General features: G+C 54.2%; 1 protein-coding gene across 1 annotated transcript in view; it reads right to left on the bottom strand.

Annotated features, from left to right (window-relative positions):
- The window catches only part of PRKAR1B (protein kinase cAMP-dependent type I regulatory subunit beta), a 73,720-nt gene that overhangs the window by 31,273 nt on the left and 17,439 nt on the right, over positions 1–25,008 (bottom strand). Inside the window, exons 4-5 of the mRNA XM_028091871.1 lie at positions 2,175–2,236; positions 1,694–1,740 (exon numbers count right to left, since the gene is read on the bottom strand). Of these exons, the coding sequence (XP_027947672.1) occupies positions 1,694–1,740; positions 2,175–2,236 (109 nt within the window). The remainder of the gene's footprint in view (positions 1–1,693; positions 1,741–2,174; positions 2,237–25,008) is intronic.

The raw sequence follows: 25,008 nt of genomic DNA, 5'->3' as shown, positions 1-25,008 counted from the left end.
CCAGACGGCCATGCCCTGGGGTGCCCTGTCCCAGGGACGCAGCTCAGAGGCCTCATGCCCACCTCAGAGGCTAGAAACTGGAGGGAAGCGGGTGGGGCTGGAGCCGGAGGGCGGGAGGGTCCCAGCACAAAGGAGGGTCCCAAAATAGTGAAGGCCTCGCAGGATTAGGGAGGAGCCAGGCCTCAGACAGAACTATGTTCCTGAGCCCTAAAATCGGCAGCTGAGTATCCTTTTAAGTAGAAATGCTATGTTCCATGAATAAAACAAATTGGAAGATATTTTTATACTTAGAAAAATGGATTATAGCTCTTGGCAACACACACACTGCGGTGTCTCTCTGGAAAACCATAATTTAAACTGAACCTGGTGCTTCTGGCATTGGTCACCTGGCCAGTCCCCTAGGGCGCTGCTGGTCAGAGGGCAGCGTCCACCCTGCAGAAGAAGAGGGCATGCGCAGGGTGCCCACCCCCGAGCGCAGCCAGGCAGAGGGCCAGGCTGGGGTCCCGGGGGAACGTGCCTCCTATGGGGCTTCGGCACTTGGTGAGCCCCTCACCCCCATGAGACCAGCATCGCTGGAGCCTAAGAGCCAGGGTCAGCAGGCCCAACATTGTCCTAGGCACGACCCTGGGCCAGGTCAGCCAGGTCGCTCCCCTGCATCCTGGAAGGCAGTTTACAGAAAAGAGCACACAAACGCAGCGCTCGGGCCTCAGAGCATCTGCGAGCAGTAATAACAGTAATTATTATAATACACATCCCATAACTCACCCCAGCTAGCCCACATGCCACTTTTTCATCCCAGATTCCTGACTGAGCTCTTTTGATTCCCTTAAATGTGGCCTTCACCCACAGTGCTGCACTGCCCGGTGCGTCCCACATCACAGGAGGGCTCCCCGCCCGCCCTGCCCACTGGGAACCCGAACAGGCTGGTGGGGGACCCCGACGGGCATCGTGGGGCGGCCCCACAAGTCACTGCCTGTCCCTTCAAGGGCTGGCTGGCCCAAATTTGAGACTATAGCTGGACTCAGACATCCACCCACGGGCCCGGACATCCTGGCTCAGGCAAGCCAGGGTCCAGTGAGCGCCTTAAAGCTGCCTTTGTACCTGAGCCTCTGAGGCCGGGGCTGGGGGGCTAGATCTGCCAAGACAACATATTTGGAGAATTCTGGCTACAAGAAGGTGACCTCACTTTTCCCACTCCCCAAACTGCCTCCATGGGTCCCTGGCCTCAAGAAAAGCCAGCTATGGCCCCTGGCACGGCGTAAGGTGGCAAGCACAGGGAGCCTGGGGAGAGCCCGGAGACCCCTACCCCATCCCGAGGGGGCTCTGGGGCTGGGCTCTGGGACCTCCCTTGAGGGGGTGGGCAGGGGGTCCCATCAGGATGAGCAGGCCAAGCCAGCCACTTCCTCCCCGTCAGTCACATCCTACCTCTGAAGCGTGCTGGGGACAGTGGGGCAAGACGGCAGAACTTTACAGTTTGCAAAGAGACACCATCTTGTTGGACCTGAGTGCACTTAAATGAATGTAGGTGGGTGTGACGAGGCGAACGGCCCACACTAAGCAGCTGAGTGGCAGGGGTCGGCCCAGAGCTGCACACCCCAGCACCGCTGTCGGGCACAGCAGGGCCCACAAGCTGCTTCCCTGACCTGGCCGTGGACACAGGCGCTGTTTTCCAGACCAGGTAAGAGATACTCACATCTACTTCTCCTTGGTCGATCACATAGAAGTTATCTCCTTCGTCCCCTGGAACGAAAGAAAGCAGAGACTGTGGACAATGCGGAGGGTACCACGTGGGGTGCCTCTAGCCTCCCTGTATGCAGTACCTGCAGCCTCACTTCACGGAGGCCAAGCAACTCTGGGTCCCACCCATTTTTCCCTTAATTTTTTTAAAAATAAAACTTGTACAAACACCATGATGGTCTGACACACATGGACACAGTGACGTGGCCAGCACATGCTCCCGGCGCGATCACCTATGTCTCGCGTGTGGTGGGGCACCTGCAGTCCACACTTGGCCCATCCCAGGGTTCGACTCCGTTAACGAGAGTGCAGAGCGACGTGCTCTGGTCTCATTAGTGACTTTCCTTGAGGGTGGACAACGGGTTTTGTGTTCACACCCTGGGCATGCCCACGGCCCACAGCCCCCGCGCTCTGGCTCAGAGAAGCAGGGAACGTACCTTGCTGTATGACGGTCTCCCCGGCGATGTGCGTGACAGGGAACATGGCGTCGAAGATGTCACTGGAAGAGAAAAACGTACCACGTGTCAGAGCTGAAGTGATGCAGGGCACGGGCACCCCAACGCATCACCTCACATGGAGCAACCAGCTCGGTTCCCCCGGGGAAAATGGGAAAAGGAAATCAGGGTCTTTCGTAAGCCTGCTGTCCAGGCACCAGCTCACCACCTGGGGATGCTTCTGTGCGGGTACAGACGGGATGGAATCACACTGTACACATTGCTTTGGACAAAAAAAACAAAGTAACAACATAATGCAAACAAAGTAACAACATACCCCAAGAACGGTTCTCACATCTATAAACATAATCCTACCAGAACACTGCTTTCTGCATGCTTCTGGAGGAGAGACGCTTCTCCTCGAGGGGCGTCCTGAGACCCCAGACGCAGAACAACGCACAGAACAATGCGTTAGACATGCAGAAGCCTGTGAGCCTGACTCTGGCTGTGCCAACAGGCAGTCTGGCCATTTAATTTCCTAAATGTGGCAGTGGAATGGACCAAACAGGCAGGACATGGACAGCGGGGAGGTGGAGTGTGCCCACTGGGGACCCCTCACCTCTGCTGACTGCAACCAGGACGCAGTGTCAGAGGTCAGCCTCATGCTCCCATAATGCAATGGCCACCTTCAGGAGACAGCACCACCCACGGGTCCCCGACGGAGAAGTGGGCAGCCGGGGCCCCGCAGTGGGAAATGCACACTGCAGAGCTCTGAGCGGCCTGCCTCCCCTCGCCTGGCTGCTGAAACAAGAGTCTTGGAAACCTTCGCCCGACTGCTCGGGCTGAACCAACCTCAGAGGTGCTCACAGGTGCTGGACGCAGGCTGAGTGCCGAGCCTCCAGGAGCAAACGCAGAATGAGAGACACAAACCACCCTGTGCCCTGCGATTCCCAGGCTCCAGAAAACATTAACAAGTCCTTCTTAAAGCAGTAGCTGTTTTCACCTCAGGGGTGGGGGTACTGGTGCGTGGCAGGGGCCCCTCCCCGCCTCCTCTTCCCCCCCGGCGCGGACCTAGCATCTGTCCCCTGGCCTGGGCTGCACTTCTCAGCCACACCTTCCCTGGGGGAGCATCTGCAGATGGGTCTGGTCTGTTTTCCAAACTGCATTTCTTCAAAACCACAGCATCAGGGATCTCAAAATGAGCAGATCTTTAAGAAACGATTTTTCAACTCCTACCTCATTCTTTAAAAACTTTAAGTAGTAATGGTAAAATATTTCCACAAATGCCATTAGCAGTGACGCTAACCCCAGGACCCACCACCATGCAGCCTGGGCAGGTGTCTCAGGCAGTAGTCAAGCCACACAGTAGGGCCCCAGCCCACTGCCCTCCACACACATGGCCGGTACGTCTGCTGCACATGGACGAACCCGTGAAAAGGCCTATGCTTATCATTCACATGAAGGTCCTGGTTGCAATTCTTACATTTTGTCCTGTGTTTCTTGATGCGTGTGTACATGGAGACACGCAGACCTGGTGAATCCCCTAGGGGCTGCCCTGCCTGGGCCTGGCCCAGCACCCCACTGCCCACACAGGCTTCCCCCCTGGGGTATAGAAGGAGCAGCCCAATCTGTGAACAGCAAGGCCAGAGAGCCCAGCCCCACTTACCAAAAAGGCCTGCTAGCCCCATTTCCTTTGGAAGAAGCTAACGTCCCCAGTGCCCCCCCAGCTCATCACCAAGGCTTGGACACAGGTGGTATGCGGGACAGACAATGCACTCCCACCGGCTCAGCCCATCCCCCGCTAAGAGCCCCCCCCCCTTCCCCAACTTCTGTGTCTTCTCAAAACCCAATCCTTCCTGCTTCTTAGTACTTAATGGCATTAAAAGGCCCTGCCTGCCTCTGCCACAAAAAGAAAACCGGTTTTCTATTCTAATCTGGAAGTGACCTCTGGAAGGCTTTACTGAAGCTGCCACCCGCATCTCAGAGAGTCTGACACGTGGGTCCTGTCGCCCCCACCAGGATCACCAAGGACACTGGGCTTGGCACTCAGGCATCCGGGACTGTGCCAGGCCCAGGGACACAGTGCCCGGGGCTGCTGAGACACAGAAATGTGAAGACATTACTGTCCTCACTCCATGAGGCCCCAAGGACGGGACCAGAGCAAGCCAAGCACCCTTCATCTGTCCGCTTGCTCTGAGGTCAGACCTGCGGCTGTCTCGTCCAGACTAGGAAACCAGAGATGCTAAGTACCTCTGCCAAGGCCCGCAGCTGGGAAGAGGTGAGGCCGGGCCGCACTCCCGCCTTCCCGTGCAGGGCTCTGTGGGGTGCTGGGGGCTAAGCAAGGCCTCCTAGCATGGAAGGGGAGGCGTGTTGGGGGGCACAGGGCCTTCCATGTCTCAGAGAGCAGGTGATGGAGGGCCCTGATGCCAACCCCGGGGAAGCCACTGGCCAGGGAGGGGCGCTGGTCATTGCCAGGGGGCAGGGCCCTCCAGTCCCAGAGGCAGCCCTGTCAGACAGGCTGCACCCTGCCCTCTGCTCTCAGCCTGACGTGGGGTCCTCGGGCTCCTGAGTGGCCCCCAGGCCAGAGCAGGTGTTGCTCCCTCAGTTGCGGGGAGCAGCCGAAAAAGGGGTGCCCGCTTGCCTTATCCCAGTGTCCCTGTGGCCCTGTGGGTGCTTTTCACCAGGACACCCCCACACACAGATCCGAGGCAGCCCAAGCACCAAAGGGACCGTCAGGGTTGGACCAGGAGTGATGGGGGCAGAGGCATCATCTGTTAATTTTGCTTTAATTATAATTACTTATTGGTACTGTTGGTTTTTGTCACTCTAGGTCAGGGGCTGGGTCTCAGCCCTGCTGTCCCGTGGACATCTCTGGCTTCCGGTTCTGCCCAGGCACCCCTTCCAGAATAAGGTTTTACCTGCATAAAATGGAATAAATAGAAAAACCAGCAAAATCAACAATATGGAAACACAATGGTTAAAATGTTTAAAGAACCAGCCTGCAGCATCGTAGCCCGGGGTTTGTCCTCCTGCGTCACATAGCCAGGGTGGGGCATGCCCAGCGACCACCCCAACGGTGAGGGAGCCACGAGCACAAGCCTCATTTTCAGACAATCTGCAAGAGCCAGGATGGGATGCGGAAGTGCCCACACTGCCTTCAGGTGACAAGATCATAGGCACCGCTCAGGCCTCAGCAGCCTGCTCACGACAGAGGGAAATGCCATCCACGTTCACGGACTCCTTCACAGACCTCCTCCCTCCCTCTGGGCCGGCAGGCCTCTGTGCTGGGGGCCAGGACCCAGAGCAGAGCATCACCAGCAGGGAGCTGCGTCAGGATGGTGGCCAGGGAATGGGCACTCCTGGACCCCAGCCGCACCCGGACCTTGACCCAGGCGGAGCCAGCGTGACACTTGGGCCTGCAACGTGCTGGGTCCCCCAGACGACCCACGGCTCAGAGACCACAGCCCTTTGGAAGCTCCCACCTGAGTCATTCCTCTTCCTGGTGCCCCTCCTTCCCTGGGCTCCTTCGCTCTTGCTCTCCAACGCCTGTAGCTGATGGTGTCCTGACTTCCTACTCCCCAGCTTACTGTGAGTTCTGAGAACGAAGACCATGTCTTCACTGCGGCCTGACACACAGTGCCTAGCGCGCGTCTGACTCACAGCAGGTCCTCGGTACAATACGGACGAAGGATAGAGATTGGATGGGTGGATGGATGGTGAATGGGGGGGCGGATGGATGGATGGAGAGATGGGTGGGTGGGTGGATGGAAGGAAGGGTGGATGGATGGTGAATGGGGGGGTGGGTGGGGGGGGTGGATGGTAAATGGGGGGGGCGGATGGGTGGTGGATCGGGGGCTGGATGGATGGGTAGATGGGTGGGTAGAGGGTGGATGGAAGGAATGGTGGATGGATGGTGAATGGGGAGGTAGATGGATGGATAGATGGGTGGGTGGATGGGTAGATGGATGGTGAACGGGGAGGGTGGGTAGATGGGTGGGTGGAGGGTGGATGGGGGGGCGGATGGATGGATGGAGAGATGGGTGGAGGGTGGGTGGATGGAAGGATGGTGAATGGGTGGGTAGATGGGTGGGTGGTGGGTAGAGGGTATATGGGTGGGGGGTGGATGGAAGGAGCAGTGGATGGAGGATGAGCTCTCTGTTAAGGCAGCTCCACAAGAGTAGATCAGCTAGAACAAGGTATGCGTCTCCTGACAGAAGTCCCTGCTTCCTGCAGCTATTCACTATGAAAACGGTGGCAGTTGATCTTGAATCCTCAGGCTGACCCCAGTACTCTCCACCCAAGAAGAAGCCTCATTAACATTCTTTCATTTAAACCTCAAAACCATAGAAAGACTTTGACCCCCATCATTGCCCCCATGTAGGCACAGGAATATCAAGGTTCAGAAAGGTTAAGTGACTTGCCCATGGTCACACAGCTGGTTTTGGGTGCAGTAAGGCTGACCACCCCCTCAAGGTGCCATTCATTCATGCCACAGAAGGTGCACAACAGAACACACCAGGGCGGTGGGGGGGGGGGGTCTCTGCTCTCCCTGGCCATGCATCCAGGACCCAACTCATGGGGTGGGTCTACACTGAGGTCTGGCCTCTGCAAAGGAGGCAGCCCCTGGCTCTTGCTAGCAGGACCAGACTCCTGGAGATGCTCTCAGGGTGGGAAGGCTAGATGCCGCCTACACTTGCCAGATGACTTTGCATCAACCGCAGAGGGTCCCTCCCCTGGCCCATGGTCACACCTCCACTTCCGGGCTCACCTGGCTGACACCAGAGCCCCGCTGGCTGACTGGTCCCCTTGGTCCTCTGTGACCAGGTGGGAAAACCTGATGTGATCTGGTGGTCTTCCCAGAGAAAGCTGTATCCTGCCGGCTGGGGGTCTCATCCTGAGCGCTGCACTCTCCCTGGTTCCAGCAACGAGGGCATCACCTTCAAAGCCTAGACCCTTCCCCTTCATGCCTGACTCCCTTGTGGGGAGGCTTCCCAACTGTTCACTTGAGAGTCATGTTTTCAATGACACATCCAAAATGAGGTCTCACCCTTGAGGTCAGAACACCACCAATGAATCCCAGCTTTCTATATTTCCAGGAGAAAAATTGCAAGTGTTCTCTTCGGTCTTGGGGAGCTCATCCCCACTAAATAAGGGCAGTTTGAATCCCCACCACACAGAAAAGTTTGGGGGTTTGTTTGTTTTCAATCTAAACCCCACAGACAGTCCAAATGCAAGTAAATGTTTGGAACATGACCTGCTGGTAAGTTACTCATCTCAACCTTGAAAATAAGACTTTATAAGCTAATACCAAGCCAGCTGGCTGAAGCCCACCGCACACTTCACTTGACCATTCAGGAGGTAAGAGCAGGTTAAACTGCCTCCGAGCTGGAAAACAAAGTCTAGGGCAAGAAGGAAAGGCACTGTCGGGCGGGGGCCTGGGCGGGCCTCCCTCCACCTTCCGGGGCAGCCCCCACTCCCTGGGACGCCAGCACCAGGCAAGCTCCACCAGACCCTTCTGTCGCCTTGGGCCAGCCCCCATCTCCTCCTCTGTCCCTGCAGAAGCCAAACCCTGGGCTCCTGAGCCCTAGGCGGTACCAACAGGATGTCTCTGAATGCCCTCAGTCCCTCCCAGAAGGGAGAGGGCATCTTGTTGTCTCAAGGTCAGAAGAGCCCACTCCCGGGGTGAAATCTCAATACGACTTCATGGCATTTGTCACCATCATCCCCATTGTCCTCATTTCCAGGCGAGAGGAGGTCTGAGGCTCAGAGAGGGTAAGGAACTCACTCAGGGTCACACAGCCAGGAGGTGCGAACGCAAGACTCCAAACTAGGTGATCCGGCATGTAAGCCAAGTTCCCTAATAGCAGGATGCGTGCTCGGCAATGGGTTCGTGCAAACTTTACTAAATTAAAACACTTCCCCTCTAGGCTTAGTTTGCTAAGAATTTTTATATTGCTAAGCTTTATCAAATTCTTTTTCAGCATCTACATGAGATACCGCACAGATGTTTTTTCCTGTGGTCCATTAATGTGGAGAGTGTTCTGAACTCGAACCATCCTTAAAACCCTACTTGGTCTCGATGGGTGGTTTTCAAAAGGCAAGTTGGATCTGTTTGGCCATTGAGGATTTTTGCATCCAAATTCACAGACTACATACTACGCCTTATAGCTCTTACACGGCTTGTCGTTTGTTCTCTTGAGTTGTCCAGACCACGGGTTAGCAGCTGGGCAGCCTTCCCTGGGTTCTGTTTTCTGGAGCCACTTGTGACAAGAGAACGCACGGTCTGCTGACATTTGATGGGACTCGCCCACAAAGCCGTGGGGACCTGGCCTCCCAAGGGAAGGCCTTTGGCTACCATTTAATTTTTTAGGGTTATTGATCGCTCCGCATTTTCTATTTCTTCATGTGCCAACATTGGCACCATTTTCAAAGTTAGCTCCCAACATTTAAAAGTTGACAAAGTTAGAAAAATCCAAATTTTTGGCTTTTCTTTTGAAAAATAAAAGGAAGCTCTAGCAACACGGGTCCTGCATTCTCGCAAAGCAAGACCTCAGCCCAGTCGCATCCTGGTCAGAGCACATGCTCTCGAGTCTGCCACAATCCACAGAAGGGCACGGATTCCTGGCCCTCGGCTGCGTGTATGTGCCAGCCTGCCCATGCGGCTCACTCTCTGGGTGTGGCAGGTGCACACGTGGGACCTCGTCACAAGGTGGGGGCTGTCCTGATGGCTGCCACTCCTAAACTTGCCTGGAGAGACCCAAGGGTCTGAATCTCCAAGGACTTCACCCATCTGTCTGTAGAATGGGCATGGTAGCCTGCCCGCCCTCCTAGAGCTCTGGGAGCCTAACCCAAATACTGATGTTTGTGAAGCACATAGCACAATGAGCTCTCATAGTCAGGAGCTTCTGTAAGTATTTCTGCGGGTTCCAAATCCCATGCACACAGCAGCCCTTTCTCCCAGCCCTGCTACGATGCTCACACACATCTCAGGATCCCTTGGGAATGAAGCCAGAGGTCTTGGCCTGTCTCTGTATGTCTTCTGTACCCCTTTTTAATGGCTTACAATTCTGATATACTTGGAGCTGCAGCCGGAGGTGGCCTGCCCTCAACCCTGCAGAGCAGCCTGCAGAAGCAAACAGGCTGGGCCAGTTCTCAGAGCGGGGCCACCCTGAATGGGACAGGCCTGGGATACAGCAGGGCGGAAGTGACAGGGTCCCACACCACGACACTCACCACCGATCACCTCCAGTAACACACAAAGCAAAAGATATCTAACTTTTGGAAGCATGGGGGACACGGGTGTCAGAGCAGGATGCATGTCCCACTCACCGCTGGTGACGTCAGGCGAGCAGAAAGCGACACGGCACATAGGTGCCAACCGCAGGTCTGCACAAAAACGCACGTGTGTGTTGACAAGGAACAGAAGGGGATCGTGAGCAACGAGAACAGCACACTGAAACACAGACCACCCAGACTGCAGGAAACATGTCTGAGTGAACACTTGCGTATTTTCCTGACTCCAAAATGACGCCATAGATGGGAAAAGTGCCACTGACGTCCAGTCCATCCTCTTTAGAAGTGGTTCTGAAAGACCCAAACCTGCTGCCGTGGCCTTGGGAGAATTTCTCTCTCTGGCTGTTGGGCTCACGGGTCAATGTCTCCTGAGGGAAGGAAGCACCCCAGACCTGCGGGCAAAGCTCTGGGGCACTGAGCACCATGGCAACACCCTGTTTGACGCTGTGGGTCACTGCGCGAGTGACAGAGCTGGGCACTCCAGACACAGCGGCCCCAGGTTGTGTTTAGGCTTCTCCACTGTTTGGGTGAAAGCTCACTGTGTTTCTCTATGGACTGCAAGTTTCCAAATAATTCTCTCTAAACAGTGATAACTCAGGCATCGCTGCGTACTGTGGTGAGACACGAGGTCCTGCCTGCTCCTGCTGGAGCACCAGGAACATGATGTTTGTAAACCCCAGGAGCCTCGGCCTCAGGGCACCCTGGTGCCACCTCATCCGCAGTGGTTTCTCAGTCACGCGTGCCCGGCCGAGGACTCCAGGTGGGGAGGGTGTCCACTCTACCCTGTGCCTCTAAGGGAGGGGATGATGGAGGGCCAGGATCCCCAACCCAGAATCACCAGTGCACACCTCTGGCCCTGATGTTCACCGTGTCCCCAGATGCCCAGGACAACCCGAGCTGCCAAGTAAGAAGGCACCTTGGATGGAGACCAGCACTGGCAGGTATAGGCTGGGGAGGGTGAGCTTTTCTCTTAGGGATGTGCCCTTTGAGGGGAGCCTGGGTGGCTCAGTCATTTAGCCTCTGCCTTCGGCTCAGGTCATGATCTGGGGGAGGGTCCTGGGATCGAGCCCCACATCGGGCTCCCTGCTCCTCGGGAAGCCTGCTTCTCCCTCTCCCAGTCCCCCTGTTTGTGTTCCCTCTCTCGCTGTGTCTCTCTCTGTCAAACAAATAAATAAAATCTTTTTAAAAAAAAGAAGAAGAAGAATGTGCCCTTTGAACCAGTAAGCCTGCTTAGGGTTCCATTCCCCTCCCATATTCACCGTGGAGACATGATTACACACATACAAGAGGAGGCTACCGGGCTGCCTGGGACAGTGCTATTTGTAGTCATGGAAATTTGTAACACCTAACGGCTGGGGACTGGCTAATTAAATAACACAATGGAATACAAGACGACGCTGCAGAGGCACATCCATGGAGAATAATGATGTTCACTACAGGTCTACTAAATAAAAAATGGGTTGTAAAACAAAGTCTGATAGATTTGCAAGGAGAAACAGACAAATCCAAATTATAGTTGAGGATTTCAACACCCGTCTTTGAGTTACTGGCAGATCCATAGGCAGAAAATGAGTAAGGAAGAGCACCATCACTTAACTAGATGTAGTTGACATTTATAGGATATTCCATCAAACAACAGCAGAACACACATTCTTCTCAAGTCTGCACAAAACATTTACCAAGACAGACCACATCCCGGACCATAAAATACACCTGAACAAATTTAAAAGAATATGAGTCACATAGTGTCTGCTCTCAGACCACAAGGGGTTAAACTAGAAATCAGTAACAAAAAGATAGCTTGAAAGTCCTAATATTTGAAGGTTAAGCAACAGACTGAATAACAAAACGTGGGTCAAGAAGAAGGCTCAAGAGAAACTGAAAACATTTTTAACTAAACAAAGATAAAATGCAGCTTATTAAAATTTATGGGATGCAGCGAAAGCAGTGCTTAGAGGGAAATTATAGCACTGAATGCACATATTTTAAAAGGGAAAATATCGAAAATCAGTAATCTAAGCTTCTACCTTAGGAAACTAGAAAAGAACAATAAGCCCAAAGCAAGCCAAAGAAAATAATAAAAACTAGAGCAGAAATCAGTGGAATTTAAAATAGGAAATGAATGGAGAAAATCAACAAAACCAAAGGTGGTTCTTTGAAAAGATCTATAAAAACCTATAATCCTCCAAGGAGGCTAACTGAGAGAGAGAGAGGAACACACAAAAATCGGTGTCAGAGTGAGAGAAGACGGTATCACTGCAGAGCCCATGGACGTTAAAAGGTCAATAAAGGAATATTATCAACAACTCTATGTCCACAAATTTGAAAACCTAGATGAAAGGGACCAAGTTTTTGAAAGACATTATCTACCAAAACACACACAAGAATAAAGAGATAATAAAATCTATTGAAGAAATTGATCCAATAATTATTAACTTTGCAAAACAGAACGCAGCAGGCCCAGATAGGTTCACTGGTAAATTCCGACAAATATTTAAAGAAGAAATTATACCAATTCTCAACAACCTGTCCCAGAGAACAGAAGCAGAGGAGACACTTTCTCTTCGAGGATAATATTACTCTAATATCAAAACCAGACAAAGGCATTACAAGAAAGGAAAATTACAGACCAATATCTCATGAACATAAATGTAAAAAATCCTCAACAAAATATTAGCACATCGACTCCAACAATGTATTAAAAAAATTATACACCACAACCAAGTGGGGTTCATTCCAGATGAAGGTTGATTCAACATTCAAAAAACAATCTAATCCATCGCATCAAAAGACTAAAAAGGAAAATCACATGACCATAACAATAGATGCAGATAAGGCATTTGACAAAACTCAACACTCATACATGATAAAAAACTCTCAGAAAAATAATGCAGGAGAATTTTCTCAACTTGATAAAGAACATGTCCAAAACACCTGCAGTTAACATCACCCCTAAGGATGAGAAGCTAGATACTTCCCTGTGAGACTGAGACCAAACCAAAACACTCCTTTACCACCACTCTTTTTCAACATTATACTGGAAGCCCTACCTAATGCAATAAGATAAGGAAAGGAAAAAGGGAATGGAAAGGAAGAAATAAAACCGGTTTTGTTTGCAGATGACACTGACTGTCTATGCAGAAAATGCCAAAAAATCAACAACAATAACAAAACCTACTGGAACTTGTAAGCGATTATAGCAAGGTTGTGGGATATAAGCTTAATACACAAAAGCGAGTCACTTTCCTACATACCAGCAATGAAAAAGGGGAATGTGAAATTAAAATCACGATGCCACTTACAGTAGCACCCCCAAAAATGAAATACTTAGGTATAAACCTAACAAAACATACACAAGATCTATCTGAGGAAAACTACAAAACTCTGATGAACAATTAAAAAAAAAATACAAATAAATGCAGAGACATTCCATGTTCATGGATAGGAAGACTCGATTTTGTCAAATTGATCCCAACTTGATCTACAGATTCAATTCAACCAAAATTCCAACAAGTCATTTTGTGGATGTCAACAAACTGACCCTATGGTTTATGCAGAGAAGCAAAAGACCCAGAAGAGCTAACACAATATTGAAGTCTGAGGACTGACTACAAGCTGCAATCATCCAGACAGTGTGGTATCAGCCACAGAGCAGGCAAACAGATCCATGGAACAGAACAGAGAGCCCGAAACAGACCCCCATGAATACAGTCAACTGACCTTCGACAAAGGGGCAAAGGCAACATGACAGAGCAAACAGAGTCCCCCCAACACTGGTGCTGAAACAACTGGACATCCACACGCAAAAACCGAATCTAGACACAGATTTTACTTCCTTCACGAGTTAACTCAAAATGGAACATTGATCTAGTAATAAAACTCAATAACGACACTTCTGGAAGATAACAGAGAAGACAACTAGGGGACCCTGGGTTTGACGACTTTGCAGATACAACACCAACAGCCCCCCAGATGGAAGCCTGGCTCCACCACAGAGGATGCTTCTAGTTGCCCCTCTTAGGAGGGCACCAGCACCCCCCAGGGTACAGCGGAGGCTCCAGGGGCCACTCTACTGAGAGCTCCATCATCCCTGGCTCCCACCCACCCACTGGGCATCACTGGGTGAGAATGAGCAGCCACAGGGGGGTCAAGCACCAACCATCAGTTGCGGCCACACTCAACTCTGACTCAGCCACTGGGAGACCATGGAGAACAAGGTGCGTGTAGTCCCTGCCTCGAGAGGGACCAGCAAAACAGGGGCAGACACGAAACAGATGGGGCCTTCTCGCTGTCATTCATTCATTCAACAAACATACAGAGGACCAGTGCTGGGTCAGCCCCCTTCCTGCCTCAGCCCGTGGTGAGAGCACAGGTGAGAAAGACAACCCCCTCCTTGCCACCCGGCAAAGACTCTATGAGAGGCATCAATGCCCCTGAGTGCACAGCCGTTGGCAGTGCCAGGGCCTCCTCCTCCACCAAGGGGGCCCAGCAGTCAGGACGCCCCAGAAGCAGCTAATGGTTTTTATAGCAGATCAGCTAGAGAGACAGGATGGGCACCAAAGGCTCTGGGTCAGGCCCGCATCCCACACTGTAACCAAGCTTGGGGCTGGAAACCTCATCACCACTTCTGCACAACAGGCTCAGAAACAGTGTGTGGGAGCCAAGGGGAAAGGGAGTCACCTCCAAGGGCCTGTCTCCTGAGACTCAGATTCTGGATCTTTCTTCAAGGATTTCATGCTGGCAGCCAGGGCCGGGCATCCGGCTCCGGGTCAGGCTGGGGGGCGAGCTGTGGCAGCTGGGCTATGGCCGGGGGACTATGGCCGGGGTGCTGAGAAAGCTAGCCAGCAGCAATTCATCAGAGGTTCAGCAAGGGTCGGCGTGGCCGCCCAGCAGGCCAGCCAGAGACAATGGGCAGGCACATCCACCCTCTGGCCCTGACTCCTCAGGTGTAACACCTGAGGCTCACAGAGCTCCACAACCTCATCCGTCTCCCACCCCAACAACCCTGTCTTCACCTCATCCAAGAAATCCCCTGGGACGCCCCCTTCACACAAGTCAGGGCTCCTTGGTTCCCATGCTCGTTTGGAAAGCAGTTGGTTTGAGCCCCTTAGGAACAGGGGTTAAGATTCACTGTCCTGCAGCCCACAGCCAGGGCTAACCCTGGAGGGACACAGGTCTTGGAAGGCCCCCTGGAGGGACACAGGTCTTGGAAGGCCTCCGTGCCATCCCCACAGCGCAGGGGAGCCCCCTTCCCAGCTGCCCCTCTGAAGGCCACGTCCGAGGCCAGGAGTGAGAAACAGGAGCCCCTGCCACCCTCCTCCCACCTCATCACTTCTCAGGATAGGGATGTTCTTCAGGGTTACAGGCATCTTGATTATTTGTTATTATTGATTATCAGGCCTACAGACCGATCACAGATCCAGGCGGCCGGTGCTATTGTCACCACAGACCCTGCTCCATGTATGTCGGAGGGGAGAGCGCAGCGGCATGTCTGCAGAATCACCGGAAACACCCCCCCCCATCCAGGGTGCTGTGGGCTGAGGACACGTGTGTTTTCTTTCCACAGCTGCTAAACCAATCACCTGCCCCAGGGCTATTTCCAAGGGCCCAGCGCAGACGCACCCACCTGAGCCTAGGTCACATCAGAGGCTGGGGGTGGGGGGCCAGGGCATGATCGGGGCCCATCAGGGTAGGGTGGTCCAGGCTCCCAGTGGCTCCACTGGGAAGTGACGGCGTTCTACAGGGGGGTCTCAGGCAGGGGGTCCTCGTGGGAAAAGCTGGGGCTGCCCAGTCAAGAAACAAACTGCCCCGGGCTGTGGGAGTGCTCCAACAACCTGCCCAAGGGGTCCTGGCAGCATGCACCTGAGGCCCATGGACCCCTCGTGGGTGGTCTCTACTGATGCCACTGGGGTCCTGTCGCTCTGGTACAGGAAGGAAACGTGGCCCACTCAGAACCATTTGATTTTGCTATTATTGCTCTTAACTTACTCTGAACCAGAGTGAAAACACTCTTAAAAGGCAGGCCCTAGTAGAGTCAGAGCCTCCTCCCTCCTTCGCTGCCACGCTTTACGTTAGAGGCACTGGGGGCACGCCACAGGCCAGCGTGCCCTCAGAGCCTGAGGTGCCGGTGGGACACAGACGGGGCTTGGACCTCAAGTCCAATGAGCCTCGCGCCAGGCACGGGGTGCAAACCCCTGTGCACGATGCCAACCCCAGCCACTCCCACTTGTTACCCCCTCATCGCCGTGTTCTCCCAGCTGAGGTCCCCGCCCCCGCCGGGCCCTGTCTGAGCTCCCCGCCTGCAAGCCCATGAACATGACAAGTAGCCGTTGCTGACGGCACGAAGTCTGGAGGGGCTGCCAAATGGCACGCGGTCTAAGCCTTGGTGTGCATCACGGGATGAGCGGGGAGGCAGCCGTGCCTCCACTCATCTGCAGTAAAGCGGGCTGCCGTGCAGACACTTAACCTCACTGAGAGCGAGCTAACGGAACAGCTCTTGTCCAAGCATCCCGAAAGGTCAACAAAGCTCTTAAAATTCTGTTCCAATCCCCCACTTCTGGGCACCCGGCACCGCGGGGATCCCGGAAACGGGATTCACTCCTCGTGTGCACACACCACCTTTGCTGGGGCCAGAGGGTCCCCACGTGGAGGGCTGCCTGGATGTCCAGGCAGTCCTGGACAAGTCAGAGCCGTGACCCCGTGAGAGTGAGTGAGGACAGGCCTCTTCCACACACTGAGCCTGTCCCTCGGCCTCCACAAACAAGGTCCTGTCACCCGTGACTCACCAGAGGTCCTGAATTTAGAGACACAGACGAGAAAGAGGGAGACGTCTCTCAGGAGCCCCTCCAAGCCCACATCGTCCCTACAGGTCTTGGAGGGCAGAGAAGGGCGGCGCCTGCCCAAGGTCGCTCAGCCCAAGGTCACTCAGCCCCAAGGTCACTCAGTGTCCCCAGACCCACTGCAGAGATCACCTGGAGGAAGGGAGTGCAGGTGAAAATCGGGTGCTGATTCTCAGCCAGACTGAAGTCCACATGTGTCTTTAGGGTCTCACCTGCGCAGAACTCTTGAAAGAAACCTCAGTTGAATCTCCCGCAATATCATATCGGAGTTCCCCAGCTCATCCCAGGAAATGCAACACTGTTACTTCCAATCAGGCCTCCTTCGGGCCAAAGGAACCAGGGCAGGGCTGCGCCTTCCATTTCGAGTCTGGCTCATTGTAACTGACCACAGTAGTAAACTCAGGGGTGCCTGAGAGCAACACAATGGAAAGCCCTGTAACGACCCGAAGGCTGGAAAATGCAGTCACGGCTTCTGCACATGGAGGGCACCACTCACACGTCACATGGACATGTGGATGAACATCAGGGCGCCATGTGCATTTACATACACCGTCTCCTTCATAACCCACGGCAAGCCCCGTGATGTGGCCACACGGCCCCCAGAAGGCAGACGGGGATGCGGGTCTGGTACATCAATTGCCCACAGACACGCATCTGGGCAAGTCCAGACGCAGGGCAGCAATGGCCAAGTTCACACTGGACCCAGCAAGGCCTGCGCCCCTGGCTCTCAGGAGCTGCAACACCCCCCAAATTCTCAACCTCATGCTACCTTTCTAAGAGAAGAGTTTCTGTGTTTCTGGATGGGTGGTGCACAAATTCCCAAACTGGGGAAGTCTGATATTCGTGAACTTTCCCGGCTCTGCAAATCCAAGTGCTGAGCGGTACCATGGCAGGCAGAGAGGACACAAGAACACCGTTACTTCCTTCCTAGACTCTAACACCAGCTATAAAATTACTGAAAAGAACAGCAAAACACTCCCCAAATAGAGCTGCTTGCAGAATCATCATTATTTCCACACAATTAAACCTTGTTCTCCACGAAAGCATCACTTGGAATGATCCTGTTCCTGGCCTGGACCCCTGAACTCACGAGCCACATAAAATTGATTACGAGTTAATTGCTCCGTGAGATGCTTAGCTTTGAACTACGGGCTGTCGCAGTCCAGGTAATTAAGAACAAGCCATGTTAAACAAACTGAATTAAAACCAAGACTTAAACGCTTAAATTGGCCACCCGCCCGACTGTAAGAGGAAGGGGGTTCGAATCCAGAAGGTCCATTAGCTAAAGCTCACGGTCACCTAGTCTGTCCCCTGTCCCCCTGCAGTCTGGCCTCTCTGCATCTGAGGCCCCCGGCCCTATTGCACACACACTGGATCCCCAGCCCCTCACTTCAGACCCGTGACCTACATCTGGGGTTCTCTAGTGCCAGTACAGGCCACCTAAAGGAGTGTCCTTAAACCACATACCCTCCAGATGTTTCTAAGTTAACATCTAAAATGTTTCATTGTATGTTCACAAAGTTGCACACTGAGTTAAATCTGGCCTGCTGCAGACATCACCTGCCCTGTTCCTCTTTAAATACAGCCAGTAAGTATAAACCCATAGTGCAATGGATATGTGTCCACCGACCAGGACACAGCATGCCCAGATGTTTTCCAGATGGCTGGCGCAACGTTCTTTCTGGTTCCGTCTGTGGGGGTGTTTCTGGAGGAGATGAGCACCTGAACCAGAGGGCTGAATGGAGATGCCCTCCCCGAGGCGGGTGGGCACCGTCCCATCCATTGAGGGCCTACCGGGGACAAAAAGGGGGGAGCAAGGGAGTTGGCTCTCTGTGTGAGCTGGGATGTCGCCTCCTCCTGACCCCGGACAGCCAGGCTCCTGGGTCTCAGGCCCTCGGACTCCACTGGACCACATGGCCAGCCCTGCTGGGTCTCAGCCTCCTCAACCACATGAACTGACTCCTGTAATAGACACCTCATGTATATCTGCATCCCACTGGCCCCATCTCTCTGGAGAACCAATACACCACGATGGCCGGCTACTCACCAGCTACTGAAAACAAGACATTACTGAGCATAAAACGTTTTTTTTAATATTGGCTGACTAAACATAAATACGTTAACATTTTTATAAACTATTAAATTGAAAGATTATGATTGTTTTGGAAATACACCATTTAGAGGTTTTTTAGAAAAGATTTATTTCTTTATTTTAGAGAAAGCAGGTGCACGAGCAGGGGGAGGGGCAGAGGAAGAGGGAGAGAGAGGAGCAGACTCCCCGCTGAGCACAGAGCCTGATGATGCAGGGCACTATCTCACGACCCTGAGATCATAACCTGAGCCAAAATCAAGAGTCAGATGCTTAACTGACTGAACCACCCAGGCACCCCTCACTTAAAATTTCTACACTTATGCTGATTTATAGTGCTTTATCTGAAAACAGAGTCTCATTGTCCCAATGTTTGGTGGCCTAAGACTTCTGCATTGGGGCAACCTACCCAGGTAAGACCCCTCTCACACAGGAGGTCAATTTTAAGAGTAAAGTCTGGGAAAGGTGACTGCAACTGCAAACACGTCTCCGGTCACTCTGTCCCAAATGTGAATCTGAAAGCTGAAACCAAGGACTCTGACCCTGTGTGAGTGGCCCCTGGAGGGCCTGCACACCGGGGTCTGCATGTCCTGCTGGAAGACCACAGCCCACAGAAAGGCAGGATCTGGGTCCCCCTCTCCTCCCTCACACCTGGTCACCTCCAACCACCCAGGCTGTCCCTCCAACCAGAAGCGAGCCTCCTGATCCTCACACTTTGCAGGTCTTGGGTCAAAACATTCCCTGGGCCCCCAAGAGGCCCTCCCTAGCTGCTGTGTCCAGCAAAGACCCTCACTTGTCCACTTCTGGTGCATTTCCCACAAAGCCTCCCCCTACCCTAGAGCAACGCAGAATCACATGCTGAGGAGCAAGTGTGTGGGGAGCAAGCTCCTGCTTTAGGGAGCATTCCTGAAGCTCAAAGAGGCTATGTCATTTGCCAAGGTCACACAGCCAGCAAACAGCAAGGCCTGCCCAAACCCAAGGTCATCCCGAGAGGCTCTCCCTGTACACCTCTGGCTCCCCTGCCTGACCCAGGCCCCTCTTACTAGCAAAACAGTCTCTAGCACTGCCACATCTCAGAGGGTATTCAAGCCCTCCACCTTCTGGAAGCTTCCCTGGGCTCCTCCCCTTTTGGTGCTGAAACTCTCCCAGGCCTGGAATTTAGGGGCTTCTCAAGGGCAAGAGCCAAATCTCCACTGCCCTGCTCCTGACCTCCCACAGCACCCTGCCCAGGACAGAGCACATAGCCAAGCTTAGCGAGGCTGGCAGCCCTGAAGTCTACTCCCAAAGTAGAGAAGAGCCACCTGGGCCAGGATGGATGCTGGCCTGGCCTCTCCAGGACCCCATACAAACCACCTCACCTGTGAACTCCATTTCCTCACCCATCAACCAGACAAAGACTACGATGAACCATCTAGGGTCATGGTGAGAGATTCATGAAATCACGCATGTCAAGTACTCACCAGGTACACAACGTGGATGGAGCCCTGGTCAACACTGACTAATGGGAGCCACTGGGCAAAATCAACACCTGAAATGGTGATACCTTCCCAAGCCCGAGAACTAGTCTTTAGAAAACTGCCTATTCTAAAAGTTTGGGGAGTGGCGCCTGGGTGGCTCAGTCGTGAAGCGTCTGCCTTTGGCTCAGGTCATGATCCCAGGGTCCTGGGATTGAGCCCCTCATCGGGCTCCCTGCTCCATGCGGAGCCTGCTTCTCCCTCTCCCTCTGCTGCTCCACTCCCCTAGTGTGCGCACGCGCATGCCCTCTCTTTCAAATAAATAAATAAAATTTAAAAAATAATAAAAGGTCAGGAAAGATCAGGGAAAACCAGGGGAACCTGGATGGATAAGGAATGAATGAAGGAGGAATGAGTGATTGAGGAATAAGTGATTGAGGAATAACTGAAGGAGCAACAGCTCATCCTGGCCTCCCCTCCCTCAACGACCGGGGTCTAGCCTCCACCATGAGAGGGCTTTGTGCCAGCAGTCTGGAGGCCAGGGGCCTCCTCTAGCCCCGGAACACAGTAGGGGCGCAGGCAGGGGCACCGAAGGGTTAAAGGCCATGCTGCGGGCGGGTCTGGAAACGGGGTTGAGCAGCTGATGGGAAGGTACGTGGTGAGTCGTCCCCACAGCTGCTCCTGGAGTCAAAGCACATCTTTGTTTGCTGACTCCCAGCACCGGCTGCTCTTCCCGAAGGATGAAGCGGGCCAGCTGTCTCACCACAGGACACAGCCTGGGGAGGCCGGACCTTCAGAAGTGACATGGACAGCAACAGAACCCTGCCATCTGGGTCCCGGGGGGTCCTGGTTCCCTTCCCCTTCTGGTGGGCTCACACACTCGGGGCGCCATCCCCAGGCGCCCTGGACAGCACTGGCCCCACAGGGGGACCGCCCACGAGGCTGGATCCAACGCGGGAAGGAGCGTACCCCATTCCAGAAATGCAAGGCGCACGCAGCAGCTCCGGGCATGACCCGCAAGCAGAACCACGCCACCCGGAACGCGCGTACCAAATGTGGAGCGATCACGAGGACAGGCACGGATGAAACCTTAGCATCTCGCACTGAAATATTTACGGCCAGACCGTCTGACGGCTGAGGCCCGCTTCAGGAATCCAGGGTCGGAGAGTGGGAGGGAGGACGGAGCTGCGCCGAGCGGGAGCTGGGAACGTGGAGGCCGCGAGCTTCATCACACTGTTCCCTCCCCCGCTGCACACGCCTGCGATTCCCCCACCATACAAGAACTTTTAAAAATAGTACCTTGCAGTCATTTCTACTAACAAAGAGTCACCAAAACGACTTGCATGACACTAGCAGAGTAAGAAGTTCTCTGGTAGTAAAGGACACACACACCTCACATGCCCACACACGCAAACACACACACACACCACATGCACGTGCAACATGCCCCAGACACACCACACATTCAAACACACACCACAGGACACAGCACATGAACAAATACACAGCACACACATGTGCACACACCATGCACCCTGGGACATCCGTGTGCGCCCCATCTCAGCAGGGCCAACCGGAACCCCCCACGCATGCACTCCCTCCACCTCCAGTGTGTTCCCACAACAGACACCTGAGAGCTCCTTCCTGGATGCCCCTGCATCCTAGGGCACCCCACAGCCCCCCAGCAGCGGCTGAGTCCTGGGCCGACCCCCTCGGAAGCTCCCGGCACCCCCACCCGGACTCCAGGCCAGCAGCGGCTCCCCCCAGAGAGAGGCCGCCGCCCCCTGGGGTCTCCAGGCCCTCAGAGAGGCCTTCAGAAAACACGGCCCCGGCTGTTCAGAGAGCGGACAGCATCCTGACGCAGACCCCCACATGTGCGGCAGTTCGGAGGAGCAGGCAAAGAGCCGGCTCCGTGCGGTGAGCAGGGTCCACACGCATCGCTGTCTGGGAAGACTCAGCTGCATTTATGCCCTTAAACCAAAATAAAATCCCTGGTGAGTCAAGCGTTCAATCACTGAAAGAAAAACAAGCAACCAACAAATTGAGAAGGTTCTAGAAAAGATCACAGCATGTTTGTTTACGGTCCTGACGTCTGGAAGGCGTTCTGAAGAATGCCAGAGGACGCATGACACAACAGTGGAATACAACACTTCAGCCTTAAAGACAGAGGGAACCGGACCCCTGCCCCCACGGGGACGAGTCCCGAGGACACGAGCCAGACACGGAAGGACACGCACGGGGTCCCCGCTCCCACGAGGTCCCGGAGTCGTCAGACTCACGGTCACGGAGGGCAGACGGCGGGGCCGGGGCTGGGGGAGCGGGTGGGGGCCCGTGCGTCGCGGGAACAGGGTCTCGCTGTGCGGGATGGAACGTTCTGGAACCGGACGGGGGGACGGCTGCACAGCAGCGTGGATGTGCTCGGTGCCCCTGAGCTGGACCCTTTGAAGTGGTTAAAGTGGTAAATGTCTGTGTTGTACCTGTTTTGCCACAATAACATAATTACGGGAAAAAATTTTTAAACTTGCACGCGAAGAAAGAATTTCATAGACAAACAGAAAAGTCCAATCACAAATTAGGAAACATACGCACTACACATCCAATCATCAAAGGCCTGATTTTGTCAGTTTACCAATAATTCAGGCAAGCCAATCGAGAAAACAATGAGCACAGGATAAATCGGGCAATTTGCAGAGAACTCAACACAGAAACCAAGTAACCGGTGGACAGAAGCACAAATCCTTCATCCTGAAGTATGCCCTGCTCAGGGGCCACATGGGGCCCCTGGTGCAAAGACTCTCGATTTCAGGACGGCAGAGCGTGAAAGGGCAGGCCAGGACCTCCCCAGCCCGGGGTCCACACCTGGAAACGACCCTGACCCCGAGCTGCCACTTCCCAGCAGACAGCCTGGGTGAGCGGGAAGGGCAGGCGCCGCACACAGCTTGGGGCCAGTGGAAGGTGGGACCGCCTCTCCCAACGCACTTTCCAAAATGCGAAGGTGGGACCCTTTAACCCCAGGGCACTGACGCCTGAAAGGAATAGGCACGGCTGTGGGAGCCAACATGACACCACTTGCGGGAAGAACGCCCCCAGAAGTGTACACACGGGGAACGACCACACGGGCCCGCCTGGGTTCTCGTCTGTACCTCTCGGCACTTAAGAAAACAACGGCTTCCCACTGAGCCTGTGGCCCCCGCCCAAATTCAGCATCTGCCACGGCACGTCCTTCCTTCACCCACACTGTTCCCACCACTCCAATGCCCTCCCAACTCTCTTCTGCCCGTCCTTGAAGGGCTGGTTCAAAGGTCGCTGGTTCTGGTAAGCAAGCACCCCAAAAGAACGGGGAGAATGGGGTCCGTTCCTCCTCTGTGACCCCACGTGTATACAAATGGCCATGGGACAGCCACATCCCAGAGAAGGACTGTTCACTCTTTACGTATCCGTCGCCACTGGGAGGAGCTCTCGACGGGAGGAGGACACAGCTGTGTCTTGGGGTCCCGACACCCACACGGACATGCACCACACAGGGCCTCACCAGCGCTTACTAGCTTTTGGTTTGGTCACTAGCTGTGGGACCCTGGGCAAGTAACTTGGCCCCCACCTCATCACTTACTCCCACAGGGTGGCTGTGCAGGTCGGGAGGGACCCAGAGCTGCCAGCCGAGTGCTGGGCTCTGATGCAGAGCACAGTATTACCTACAATTACGCCACAGATGCCCTTGGTTTTCTCACTCTTCGGGAACCTGGGGCCCGTGCAGGGTTCTATCACAGGAAGACTGGCCTGCCCCAAGGAACCCATGTGACCTTGGGCCAGTCAATTTTCCTGCCTGACAAACGGGAGCAGGGATGCTGGCCAGGCCCCCCTGGAGTCCCCATGGAGATGGGGACAAATGTGGGTAATCACAATCCTCCTCCCAGGCCACCTGCCCTTCACCCTGGCCTCTTCCTACAACCCCCCAACCCCAGCCAGGTGGCAGGAAAATCACCTAACTTTAGTGACCATGGCTCAAGAATGGGGCAGAGCCAGGACCCGAGGCACCCACCAGATCTGAAAGCCATTGGGGCTGTGTCACCACCTCGGGGTTGCGCGTAGAGGTAAAGTGGGCCAGCTCACCGCCAGGGGGCATCCTTCAGCGCATCCTCCCAGGACTCGGGTCTGAATGAATACCCTCACTCCCTGCCCCTGAGCAACAGGGCAGCCGGCCGTCCCACGCCCTCCCTGGGCCCCGTGCCCCTGCCCATATAATGGGAACTGGAAGCATGAGGACTTTGGGCGGCCCAAATCTACTGCCTACAGGAGCCTGTAGGGTGGCACCAACAGGTGAGGGGATTAGGTGTAGGAAAATGGGGAATGGTTGGGTCTGCAGCATCCTGGAGACAGCACACCTCCAAGTTCTCGAAGTTTTAAAGCATTATGGCACCAAACCACCAAGACCACAGACAGGCAAAATCCACGGCAAGCTGCTAGATGTTCACACCAGACAACAGAGCCCTGAGGTTCTCCTCCCGATCCCATAATCCGATGGGCCGAGCTCTGCAACCCGGGCCCCCAGTAGCACAAGCCCTGGCCGCCCTTCCTAGCTTAAGTATCCACAGAGAACCGAAACTGTGCCTTATTTGACTTCCAGGACCACGTGACTTTTCATCAGCTGGACTGATTCTGGGCACTCTTGAAAAGACTGTCCCCTTCCCTGGGAGCTGGGTGGCGTCATCATGCAGGAGGCAGGTCAGCCCGATACAGCCCTGTGCTCACTTCTCCCGGTCCTCACTGGGGGGCTTTAAGCAGCCTGCTTACCCTCTCTGCGCCTCCATGCCTCATATCAGCCCAATGTCATCAGCAACAAAGCCAGTCAGCCTTGTTCTAACAAGACAGTGCCCATGAGGCCTGAGGTCCAGGGACCAGCTCAGAACACATCATGTGATGCAAGCTCCAAATTCCAGCTTCCCATGGAATACAGTGCCCGTGGCCTGAAAGTTGTTATCCTCAAGGTCTCTGCCCAGAGCAGGTGGCTCTGTGCAAGATGAAAACTAAATTCGTTGCCTGTGTGAGCCATCAAGCTCCTACTAAGACAAGGCCCTGCGTTCTCCAGTTGCTAATTTTGTGTTTTCGTGTTGCCTGAAAGAGAAGCAGCAACCCTGAAGCCAGAGCCAGGTGGGAGGGAAGGG

This window comes from Eumetopias jubatus, unplaced genomic scaffold (assembly GCF_037043125.1).
Source record: "Eumetopias jubatus isolate StellerSeaLion01/CBP00866 unplaced genomic scaffold, mEumJub1_p1.0 scaffold_12, whole genome shotgun sequence".
Classification (NCBI taxonomy): Eukaryota; Metazoa; Chordata; class Mammalia; order Carnivora; family Otariidae; genus Eumetopias; species Eumetopias jubatus.
The sequence above is the reverse complement of the archived record's forward strand: the minus strand, read 5'-3'. Positions and strand labels throughout refer to the sequence as shown.